This window comes from Anas platyrhynchos, chromosome 1 (genome assembly GCF_047663525.1).
Source record: "Anas platyrhynchos isolate ZD024472 breed Pekin duck chromosome 1, IASCAAS_PekinDuck_T2T, whole genome shotgun sequence".
NCBI classification, from domain to species: domain Eukaryota; kingdom Metazoa; phylum Chordata; class Aves; order Anseriformes; family Anatidae; genus Anas; species Anas platyrhynchos.
The window spans coordinates 182,778,121-182,791,669 of NC_092587.1; the positions used below are offsets into that span (position 1 = coordinate 182,778,121).

The 13,549-nt window shown below is 32.9% G+C and overlaps 1 protein-coding gene across 15 annotated transcripts in view; it reads right to left on the bottom strand.

The window, feature by feature from the left end:
- Nucleotides 1–13,549, bottom strand: part of NBEA (neurobeachin) — a 509,188-nt gene that overhangs the window by 296,584 nt on the left and 199,055 nt on the right. For all 15 annotated transcript variants that reach the window (XM_038174546.2, XM_072032602.1, XM_072032605.1 and 12 more), the window contains one exon: nt 8,156–8,594. In XM_038174546.2, the coding sequence (XP_038030474.1) occupies nt 8,156–8,594 (439 nt within the window). The remainder of the gene's footprint in view (nt 1–8,155; nt 8,595–13,549) is intronic.

A 13,549-nucleotide genomic window follows, 5' to 3' on the forward strand; every position in this document is an offset into this window, starting at 1 on the left:
TAATACACAATAAGTGAATATAGAGAATGACATCCAGATGAAGAAGACTAAGAAACTCTATGAACAACACAATAGACTGGACAAAAATGTGCAAAACAAAGTAGTAGCAGAACAAGAAAAGTGAAAGACTGACAGCTTTCAAATTAAAAAATACACACACCATCTTTTAGCCAATCAAACCACTCCAATGGCATGAACAGTGAAAACAACATCCAAGCCAAACCAAAACAGATTTATGAAAGATGCATAGTTATCTACCTAAAGATAATATGAATGAAAGAAATAATTTAATGTGATAGATGCCTGATATGTGTCTCTGCCAAGTATTCAGATATTCTTTTCATGAAGGAACAAAAATCTACAGTCTAGAAGAAAAGGTCATACATAATTCTGTCATTTCTTTTTAGGCCATATTTTATCATATTTTATACAATGTATTTCAGGATTCCTAAATGTTCCAAACTGGTGCACATTTTCCTGAATCACATCATCATGGTCGCAAATGTTCCTCAGTGATTTAGTCAACAAAGGCTTAGCAGTAATTGGCTGTAGCAACTCATTCTAAGTTCATCGGGTATTTTACAATTCTAAACATAAATGTGACTACTAATCATTATTCTACTGCTCTGAGTGTCCTTTTTAAATTCTAAACCTAAGCCTGAAGTTTCTCAGGCTGAGAATTGGGATTGTCAGGTTGAGAAAATTGAATTCAGCCAGGAGAAGAGAAGAGGGCTTACAGGGGGCCTACAAGAAAGATGGAAAGGGACTCCTTAAAGGGAGCATAGTGAGTGTAATGATGGTTTTAAACTAAAAAAGGATAGATTTAGATTAGACATTAGGAAGAAATTTTTTTACTGTACGGCTGATGAGGCACTGGAACAGGCTGCCCAGAGAAGATGTGGATGCCTCATCCCTGGAAGTATTCAAGGCCAGGTTGGATGGGGCTTTGAGCAACGTGGTCTCGTGGGAGGTGTCCCTGCTCATGGCAGCATGTTGGAACTACGTGGTCTTTAAGGTCTCTTGCAACCCACACTATTCTATGATTCTGTTAATATTCAAGAAGCACATACCTCAGTAAGTTTTTTTCACAAGAGTATTCTGTGTCAAACATCAACTTCTGCCAGATGGTTCAGAAGAAATCACAGTAGAAAGTTTTGTGTATTCTCTATACCTATATATGTTTGATCCAGTATGAAACATGCGTATTTATTTCTCACTATTCTTCCCAGATCATGGTTAAAATCTTTTAAAGTGTTTGTTAGCAAGTATTAATAGCACTTTTTGAATCCTATTTAAGACAACCTTCTATTAGGTTTACTGCATTAAGATAAGATTCATCTGAAATCAAGGAGTAAAGATGTAACTCTGGAAGTCTCACAGAAATATATAATCTTTGAAGTTCATGCAAATGAAATGTTAGCGCTGAATATCCACTTATTGGTTCTTTAAGTCATTTGATAGCATATATACATCAAAACATCAAAATTTTAAAGTATATAATGTGTTCCTAATCTACTAAACAATTATGATTATGATTATTATTTCTAAATAAAGGAAGTGAATTGTCTTAGGTATGGTTTTAGGACAAGAACATGAAGGTCTTTGATTTCATGCTTGGATCAAGTGGGAGAGTGAGTTTCAGGTTGTATTTCCAGTGCAATTTGCAGAATCTCCCTGGCATTCATGATGAATTAGCTGAAGCATCTAAAACGATCTAAAAAGTGTCAAGAAACAAGAAAATACTGCAAGAGATAAAAAAACTTACTATTAAGAAAGACAAATGGTCATGACTGAATAGAGAAATTGGAAATACCAGAAATTTAATGAGTTTGAAGAATTTGAATAGAATATAAGCTAAAATGTCATGTATTAAGTGCAAGAAACATCACTGAATAAAGAAAAATCATAAAGGAATGAATAATATGAGATGTAGACTGGGAATGGGGAAGGAAACTAATCTATCTGTGATATTAAAAAAAAAAATAAATCAAAAGCTAAAAAGTAGCAGTTCTGTAAAAGTGAATAAAGCTTTAATATATACATATTTTTTTTACAGAGGCCTATTGTGATAAAAAAAATTAAGACAGAAACCCAGTATAGTTTTCAGCTGTATATCCGATGAATCATACTGAAGAGTAAAGAGATACTAGTTTCTCCTCATAAAACATACATTTATAAGATATAACTATTTCAGTGCACTGAATATGAAAAGATGAACATCACATAGGTTGTAAGAGTTTTGAGAGAGCTGTATTTAGATTGTTAAATAACAAACAAGAGGAACATGATAACAGCTTGATGAAAAGAAAAAAAAAGAGGTTAATATACCTAATTTTGGTTGACTTGACCTATCAATAAATTTAGTATAAATTTGTTCTAAATGAAGAGCTGAGGGGGAGATGCTCTTCCACATTTTCCTTTGTTTAGTTAGGAAATCAGTGACTAAGACACCATCCAGGAAGACAGGCAATGCAACTTCATCTCCCTCTTCTATCTAATGGGATCTGAAACCATACATTTCATTCTTTGGAGCATATTTTAACTACTACATGAGGAAATATATTCTAGAGAGATGAGCTCTCAAGTCTTTCCTTTTACTCCAATATCCACTGCATAAAAATCATGAAAACTACTGAGAGTGGACTAGAACCCCAGTTGAAGCCCCGAATCTTTACATTGCTTATTAGTTTTTCATTGTTTACAAAAAACTTGTGTGATACCCAAAGTAGTGTGGAATGCAATGTCTAAGGCAGCACCTGTCCCCACCTGATTCGTAGGAAAGGCATTTTGATTTATCCAATTATTTTAATTTATGAACTTTAAAAAGTAATCTTATTTTTTTTTCTTTCTTTCTTTTTTTTTTTTTTTTTTTTTAACTGGGAGAAGACTAAAACATATTTAGTCATAGCTCATTTTACATTTTATTGTATTAAATTTTCAAGAAAACCAAATCTAGTTTTCGGCAAATCTGTTTTACATTTTTTGGAGACATGTAGTGTAACAGGAATGTAGTGTACTGATTTAGGTATTTTATGTAAAAGACTGAGGTAGACCAGTGTACAGCAGTGATCTCCCAAAGATGTGCAATAATACAACAGATACAACTGAACTTCTCCATCTGAGCCTTCAGAGTATCTTTTCTCACAGTTCTTGTTCTTTTCCCTTCCTGTAATCAGTTTTATGTATACATATAATATATATACATATTCATTCTACTAAAACACATAGAGATAATGACAATTACTTTCAACCATAGTCCATGTATACAAAATATAGCTATGCATCTAAATGTATTTTAAAAATACCTCCTTTCTCCATACTGACAGGACACATACCATCCCTGACTGGATTCCACAAAATGTCCATCTTCTCTAGCATACAAATATCTGTAAGATTGGCCCCCAAGGACCTTCCATGGGAAAACAAAAACCAACCAATCAACCAACAACAAAAAAAAGCCTAAAATTCTTCAAAAGTATGTCTTCAAAATATTTTAACTTATGTTTGTAAAGACTTTGTTGAACTATGATAACCCATAATGTTCCAATTTATGAAATGATAATGCATTAAAAGTCAGTAACATATTTAACTTAGGAAAAATAATTGATCTAATTTCCAGGAACTCAAGATTTTCTGCTTATGAAAAAATGCCTCCTATTGAAATAATTCTGATACATGTAGAAAAAAATAATTATATAAATATATAAAAATCTAATTTAGAAAAAAAAAATCAAACAAACATATACAAAACCAAGAGCACTCTCAATTTCAAAAACAGCCTCACTCTAAAATCTCTCTACTAGAAAAACAGTAGAATGGAACAAATGTAAACCTTAGAGTGTAGTACTGGGTAGAATCACAAATAAATTCACAAATGTTAACTGTCTAGGTTGTCTAGTGGGACAAATGCAAACTGACTAAAACCCAAGGAAAGCCTGAAACCCTAAAATCAATAACAGATACTGATTTTTGTCAGACAGAAGATGAGAATGCAAAAAGAAATTGTTGGTGAGTTATGCTCCATTAGTTGCAAACCTAGGTGAAATAACCCTTTAGTGTTTGCTTCTAAAAATGTCATCCTGGATGCCATTTTCAAGGAATTTAGTCTGACGTTAAAAGACATGTCATAACTTTGAGAATCCAGACTCCTGTGTCCCAGAAATCTGTTTATATAGCTCATAATGTAATTACAGCTACCTTAAGACAGATGAGGCAGAAGGCAGCAATATATTGAAAACTAATTGAAAAATGCAGTTGTCCAGAAGCACTTGTGGGGAAGAGGTCTCTGAAAAGCTGCTCAGAGCTTCAGAGTTTGAAGTGAAATTTTTGATGTTGTCACTCTCAATCTATTGAATAGCTGACAGACAATCAAACCCGTCTGGCTGGCTGGCAGCTCATTTTGCTGGCAGGTGGCAAACAATTAGACACACCAATTTGTGCCTCCTGATGACATTAAAGCATGAAACTAAGTTGTATGCAGGGCCTAGTGATTTGTGTGAAAGCATTTCAAAAATAATACTCTTTGCCGTGGCAACTCATTTCAGACTGCCACCTCCCATTATGGCTTTGAGCAGTGAAGACGACAGACTTGAGTTACGTGTGGTGCAAGGCCGCTTCTGTTCAATCCGTCATCAGCGCCCCCCGAGACCTCAATCCCCTCCTTTCATCAATATCACCTCATCATTTACATTCGATAGTTCTTGAACCGCTGCATACATTAACTGCACAGAAGTCCGGTTTGATAAAATATGTTGGGCACATTTTCTGCTTTTATATTTCATTTATAACTGCATGAATTCTCAGAATGCACTGCAGCATATTAGGCAACGACTTTTATGAACATATTAGCAATGTACAATTAAAAGAATGTGTGGAATAAACACATGATATTTAATGATAAACAGAATTCCTGACTTCAATTCTATTTATTGTAGTTTGCTTCATATGCCATTTACCTGCATATAAAATGAGAGATTATAGCTAATGAAATGACTGTAAAACAACAAAGATACTCTTATTTTTCTAGTAATTATTTATTATCATAACTTCTTTTATAAGACACTCAGCCATCCAAATAGAAAAATAAAATTAAAAATAAAAACCACTATAGCCTCACAAGGACTAAAATTATCTTCTGATTGAAATGAAAAATACATTTCTCTAATCTTGATTTGTGTATAAATACAGAATCACTGTGTATATTTTATAAAAGTTAACAAAAAAAAAAGAGCTGAAACAAATAAATCTAGCAAAAAAAATACACTCTGTTGTTTATGGTTTTCCCTAGACAGAATAAACATGACCAACAGCCACATTGCTTAGTGAAGTACCAAAAGCTGCATAAACTACAGCAACATAAGAACGTACAAAAACGTTCACTAGCATAGTGTTGGCTTCCAAAAAATATGTAATATATATTATTTGATTTTTAGTTTATATCATTAAACACAAGTATATTTGCATGAGTAAGCATTGACAGAGAACCAAGCTGTAACTTTTTTTTTTTCATTTTTCCAATGATAATTAGGATACTAGAGGCAACAGAAAAAGTTAATAAATCATCACAGGCTAAAATCCATGATTCTTCCTCAATTCACATTTTAATTAACTCTAAGTGATAGATTTCAATATACTATGTAAATTGTTATTCCTCCCCCCTCCAAAAGAAGTTTCATGGTAAGGATCTCAATCTGCACTTTGAAGAAGAAAAGCAATGAATCCATCCACCTTTTAACTCCAAAGAGTACCACAATGGTCAAGAAAATACTTTAAAAACATGAGTGGAGTGCACAGATAAGTATCTGAACAATGGTAGTATTCAGTGATACAGTCTGGAGGTACAACCAGCCATTTGAGGTCCTTTGGGTGAAGAACACTAACGTACGTAGGACAATGCCAACTGTTCAATAACACCCATTTAATTGACAATAAGAATATAACACTTTCTGATCTGGTGGGACCTGCCTAACTTGCCAATTTTCCCTTCACAGTTGTTGGTTATAATAAAAAGTGTGCTCTACCTCACAGAACAAAATCTGATAGCAGAATGATCTATCAAAGAGAAAAAATATCCTAATGAAGTCAATCCAATAGGTGTTTTGCTTAAACCCCAACCATTACCTCTATTTTTTGGAAAAAAAAATAATACCAATTTGATATGGTACAACATATACTAACAAGATACATAGTTATACACTTTGCACATGGAAGAATGAAATCACAACTGGGTCAGCAGGGTAAGAGAGCAGATTAAATAAATAAATAAATAAATAAATAAATAAATAAATAAATAAATAAATAAATATAAAAACAAATAAACAAATAAAGAAACCCCAAACACTCTAGGCCCTAAGTTAACCTATTAAGTATGGAATGCCTATAAAAAAAATGTAAACTCTAGGTGTGCAGCAGCTCTCAAATTATTCCATAATTCTATATTAACAGCTACCATTCAAAATGTTTGAGCAGTCACCTTGTTTCAAGAAGAATCTAAGGTGGGCGCTCACACAAAATAGAAGTTGTGGTCAACCTACTGCAGCCCTGTAGTGTTTTTTAATGCTTTTTTATAAAGACATACTTCAAAAATACATAATAAGACTCGTCTCTCCAATCATTTTAATGTTTGGAGAGTAAAGTTCACATTGAAATCAGTCTAAAATCAACCCACGCAGACAGATGAACCAAAAATATTCTCTTAATGAAGCACTTGCTAAAATAAGCTTTCTCTAAAATGGCTATAAGACCCAAAATAATATTAGAAAAGGGAAAATATTCTTAGAAATTAGAAAGGGAAATATTATTTGCTACTAAGGCACATTTCATTTTTCTTATCTCATTCCAATCTTCTCTTTTACAACAGATGCTGATTGTTTATTGAATTATTTCAGAAAAGCAGCTTTAGTACTAATCTATGCATACAGACAAAAGCCATCAGCTTTTCTATGCAATTCATGATGAAAAAGCACTTCATTTTTATTCTAAACTTTTCATCTATTTTCTTGCACTTTACTGGTTACATTATATTGGAAACATTGATTGCACATTGTTTTTTCTTAAAACTTTAATTAAGACATTTCTGACATTTTTGCAGGTTTTCTGTAAATTCAGATTTTTTTTTCTTATAAATCATAATGCAGTTGTTTTCTTGTTTTATTTTTTACTTTCAGAATTTTAGTTCTTGTAGATACAACTAAATTATAAACTATTTTTTTTTACAACTGCTTAAAGATTTGAAACACAAGTTAGCATATCTTTGAGTTAAAACTCAATTCCTTACATTTACTATATATATATATATTTTTTAACAGTTTCATGAATAAACTACAGGGATCTTGTCATACTGGAAAATTTAATCACATCCATACACATGAGAATTAGCTCTTTACACATTGCAGGTTGAGCCTGCAATAAAACAGGTTTCCCTTCTCCCCAAAGGATGTTGACAGTTGCACATTTTATCACAATTTCTATGTTTAGTGTAACTAAGTTAGGCTGGACATTTAATGGAAATTATTTTCATTAGAAGCTTGGAAACTACAGCCCAACAAGAGAAACAAAGGATTCCTTGGGTAAATCTTCAACAGTTCATTTTTAAACACTAACATTTAAGCATATTTGCTTTTTAAAGACCTAAAAGAAAACTGTTTTCCACTATAACTATACATTCTGCCTGCCATATTCGCAGCGTTTCAGTACTAGGAAACAAGTGCAGTGATGGATCCAATTAAAATTTAAGCCTTTGAAAGAATATTCAGCTGAATTTCTACACAGCCAATCTGTTCTGTATCAGCAGATTCTCCTCCCCCTCACTAAAAGGTTGTTTTAAAGGACAAAAAAAAAATAAAATGGCTGCAAATATATTTATTTAAAATAGGCTTGTTTCCCAAGTACATTACAGAGTTTTATTCGCTACTGATGGAGCAAACCAAGGTGAATCACTTTTATATATGTGGTCTGCTTCAGTAAAACAGTAAAGTAGAGCTAATGAAGCTGGTTGTTTGTTTTTTTTTTTTTTTTTTTTTTTTTTTTTTAGGACAGCCTAATATATAACAATAGAAGAATAACAACACTAAAAAAATAATAATAATAATAAAAAAAAAACCACTTTCAAACTTCTGAATTAAATCAATATAAAACAATGAATCCAGCCATATACCTGTCAAATGAGTGAAACTGCATGGGAAGAATAGCCTGAGCTTCTCTCTTCAGAGCAGGATCAGGGTAAGGGATTGGATCTGGACCACATTCTGCTATTTCAACAGGGGCTGCCACGAGACTTTTCAGTATTTCCTTGACATTGATGCCTTTACTTTGGCTGATACTGGATATTGATGATGAGGGTTTCAAGATTTCACTGGGGCTTTCGGTTAAGCTCTCCTGAGATTTCTTCACTTCCGAAGACAAAGTAGACAACAGCTCGCTCATAGCATCAGGGCCTGTGCTGGTCTCCAAGTCTGTCCCATTCAAAATATTAGGCATCTGTTCTTCTCCAATTCCTGAATCCGTATGAGGAATAGAGCTTTCCAACTGAATATCTTCAACTGGTGTTGGTGTTTCTTTATCTTTGATATTTTCTGGAAATACAGTTGGTGTCTCTGTAGTGAAATAGAGATTTGGAACAATACGATTTAGTTTGATTCTTTTTTTTCCACAAATATAATCAGTAGATTTTGTAAAACAGAAACACAAGTTTTAGGAAGAACACAAATCTTAGTAGTTTACAGTAAAAACGCATTCTACATACAAAACATTTTGGTTACAATAGCTGTTTGGCATATATAAAGGCTTGTAAGAGGGAGCCCAAAGCTGAATTATGCAAGCTCAGTGACATTTAGAAATTACAGCCTGCTACTCACACAGTAATCAAATAGAAGAATAATGCCAGCAACAACATTAAAAATCATAACGTATATAGACTGCATATCAACATAATCTGTAAGACTATTGGAAAAGAAAAAAGCAACCACTTATGCTTTAGGATTACTGTAAGCTTAAGGATTTTTATTGCTGTCAGCAAATATTAAGTTTAAATTCAAAAGAAGTGCAACACCTTTTATTTTCTTCATCCTTTTGTTTAAAATGTACATTATACACATTTTACACACAATTATATTCAATTATATTGAATACAAATTTATTTATACACAAATAAAAAAGGTGTTATTTATTTGTTAAATAATTCTTCATTCACAAAAGGTAAAATTCAGTAATTCTTTCTGGCAAACATTCAGAACAAAATAAACACAGCTTCATAGAGATGGGAAAGTGAAATCTGTTGAGTTTGGAGCATTTCCAGATTGAAACAGGCTCTACAACATATTGGAACCGAGGAAGTGTACCTCTATTAATTATTGCAGTGAACGCACAACACTTTCTGTTAATAAGAATTCTGATAAGAACAATTTGATATGTTTAGTAGAAAGTTAGCTAAAGTTGTGAATAAACTGCATCTTCATCTTTTTGGTTACATTTTTAGAGCAATAGATTGTGGCTTGCACTCAAAATGATTTTTAGATTTATTTTCATACTACCTTAGTTTCATTTGGTCATTTGCATTGCTATAGAATGTAACTGTCCTGTGTATGAAATAGATAGCTTATAGAAAGCTTAATTCTATATCAGAACCATCCAAAAAAAAAAAAACAAAAACAAAAAAAAACAATAGATAGCTTATAGAAAGCTATCTAAGTCTTGATTATTTTGGAAAAAAATTTAGAACATAGATAAAGCTTTGCCTATCTAGCTATTTCAAACAAAAATATCTTTCAACAATATGACTTGAATAACGAGTACATAGTTTATTACTAATTTTGTAATATAATCAGCTGTAAAATATCTATGTATTTACCACAGAGGCATAAGTGTGTGTATGCACATACATAGAAAAAAAAAATCCATGTAAGATTTATTTGAAATATGCTACTGTAAAGCTAATCACATATGCAAGAGTTGACAAACTTATAGATAGAACAGAAGAGGTTTTTAAAAATACAAAGCTGAATGACTCATTATACTGAATAGTATTTTCTTTTTTTAACAGCCATAAATGTTGAAACCACTTCCTCCTTCTCTTTCTCTTAATTGCCTTAAACACTTCTTACCAAATGGACATGAGCCCTGTTTTGTGAAGCAGGAAGTAGAAACCAGATTTATGAGCTGCATACGATGCACTTAGCATCTGCTGGTTCAGGAAGTAAAAAAATCCATATCTACTTAGTACTGCCTATATTTGGCGCAGAGGGACATCTGATCCACAGAATAAGCCTAATGAATTTTCTGCTTGTTTGTCTTTAACTTTATCCATCCAAAGACAACAGCGAATTAAAGAGCAGAACTGGACAAGCAGTCAAGCATATTGCTGCCATGTTTAAACAGGATTTGCATTTCTGTGCTGAACACCCTACCTGCTGGGAAGGCAGCAATATAAAATGTATAGAGGCCAGAACAGAAATTCACGCACAACAAATGTTCAGTGATAGTTGCAGGAACTGTGACTAGAATTTGTGACTACTTTATGATTATTCAAACTAAGATTTGAATAGCTTGAAGAGACGAGTGGTAATTTAATTCTTATTTGCTAATAAACTATCTAAAAAATACATCTTTAGGGAACTAAATATTGTGATCCTTGCTTCTTGAGAAAAAGACTCAAATTATAAAACCACAAAAGCAAATATTCTTTCACTTATTACCATTGCAGTTATTTAAAACCTAAAAAACAACATGCAAGGAAGGAAAAAAGGAATAGCCATCAAAGAAAGCTTTATTATAAGTGCAGTAGTGGACAGCAAGTGAGAACTGCCGAAAGTAAAATGAAGGTACTTATTGAAATCTATGCTAAATAAAGTAATATGAGGTTCCACTATGATACAAATGAGGAAGACAGTAGATTACATGGTGAAAGTAGGGTACACTTAGATTCAATTTTCATTAAGGTCAACAGTGTTGAACACAAAGCTATAGGCAGTAAAACTAATGCAAATGTAGTTCTGGAAATTTCTTGTGATTTTGCAGGGACAGAGTTAATTTCTTTTGTAGAGGCTCAGATGATGCTGTCTTTTGGATTTTTGATGAAAACAGTGGAGATAACACATTGATTTTTTTTGTTGCTGAGTAGTGCTCACACAGAGCCAAGGACTCTTTCTGCTCCTTCTGCTGACCTGCCAGTGGGAGGGGATACAAGCAAGACAGCTGACCCAGACTGACCTAAAAGGATTTTCCACACCCTATGATGTCATGATCTGAAATAAAAGTTTGTGTAACGAAGGAAGAAGGGCAATATGTTCAGAGTGACGGCATTTGTCTTCCCAAGAAACCATTACGTGTGATGAACCCTGCTTTCCTGGATGCGGTCTGTCTGCTGATGGGAAGTAGAAAATGAATTCCTTGTTTTGCTTTGCTTGCATGCATGGCTTTTGCTTTACCTAGTAAACTCTCCCTATCTCAACTTTTTACCTTTCCAATTCTCTCCCCTATCCCACCTGGGGAGAGTGAGCAAACAGCTGGGTGGCACTTATCTGCCTGCCAAGGCTAAACCACGACAAAATTCAAATGCTCTAACTAAACCAGAATGATTTAAGTGTGTTGAAATGATGGGAATTGACTGACTCCAAGCCAATTTTGAAAGAAGCAATCTATGAAATTATTGGTCTAATAGAAAGTACTTTTCCCAGATGTAAGTGGAGACATATGACTGGAGAATATAAAATGTAGTTTTTTATTTTAAGAAAGGGAAAAAGAAAGATCTGGAAAACAGCAAGACTTCAACAGTAAGCAAGATTTCAGGATTTATTTTGGAGTAAAGAATAGTAATGATGTGGAATGAGACAGATTATAAAATGGCTTTGCTGAAAGACTAAACTAAATGCTTTCTTAATATTTATTGGTCAAAGAAAACATGGCCCAAAAGGTCAATTTTGGCAAACCTTAGGTGTCACAAGTGATTTTACTTTAGTGTAGAGAAACTGTAAATTAATAGAGGGTGAAAAAAGAAACTGGGTAAGAAGGAGCCAACAAATAGTTTCAAAAGAAAAAGTATCAAAGGGAAACTACCATGGAAGTTATCTTGTTTAAAACCTTAATCACAATTTCAGGTATGCTCTAGTGCAACTTACTGATGACAAAGTTGTAAGGTAAAACTGATGAACAGAAGGATTTAAGGTAGAACTGCAAATTAAATTAAATAGTTCAAAGCTATGCATTCAGTGACTAACACAGAGGTTCCTGTAACAACTGGAATTCAGCAACTGGAAATGACCAAAAAGAAGGACCTGGACACATCAATCCCTGGATAGCCAGTGACCAACTGATGTCATGGAAAAGGCAAACATGATTCCAAATTTTAATGAAAAATAATAATAAACTAAACCAAAACAACAACAAAAAAAAGAAGTCCTGAAACAGTTCAGTGTTAAAGGCATTAGAAAAGGCTTTGGTAGTTTCACTGTGGAATACTGTATTTGAGGTATTTGAGCTGTATTTGAAGGAGATGAAATGCCACCATATAGACACACTCTCACATAAAAAGTGATGTATTCTTACAGGAAAAAAAAAAAAAAAAAAAAGGAGTTTGGTTGATACAGTCTGGCCTAATTATTATTGAGAGGGTATACAACAGCTATTATACATATATATTTTAGGATACAAAATCCAGAAAAAGGATTTAAGTTAAATGGAAGAGTTGTCATGAGATAAACTGAATGCAAATCCATTATGAATAAATTTTGTTTGAGAAGTGACAGCCATCAGTATGGAATTAAGGTTATAGAATATCCTTCCAGTCAGTGTAGCAAGTTCAAAAAAACAGAACTAATTTCCATATGTTATAAATAGGAGTGAACTTAATTACTCATCAGGTTTCTTACTCTCATTTGGGAACAAAGGATTACAAAAGACCCAAGAGAATTGCACCATCTGAAGTCAAAAGTGGAAGAAAAATTAAATTTATGGATATAGAATTTAGATATGACATTCCATACAATGCGTAACAGCTAATTAAAATGATTTAAGAACACAAATATCATGAGACGAGACATCTTCTACATGAAGATAAGTGTATTGATACTTTATTTCCACAGAAACCAGATTTGTATTTGCACTTTTCTTGTGTCTCCAGTGTGTATATTCACACTGCAGTGAAATTAATGCATATACTGCACTACGTATATTAAGCTTAGTCTGATGTATCACCACAAATGGTAATCCTTTAAAAACCGCTGATATCCAATGTATTAACTTTTATTTTTCAAAACATCAGGCAAGCCAAATGAACAAAAATCAAATTTATTTTTTTGTAAATCAAACCAAAATAAATTCAGAACAGATAAACTGATTAGTAATTGTCTTTCAAATAAGAATACTAGTGAGTAAGTTTTTGTGAAATTCAGAAAAAAAAAATATGTCTGAAAAGACATATTATAAAAACCTTCTGCATCAGCATTATTATTGGTACTATTATAAGTAAATTCTAAGCTCCTGAGTCTGAGTTACAGAAAACAACCAATTTTAGTTGCAACACTGCATATCCACAAGTTATTCTGTAAAAATCTTA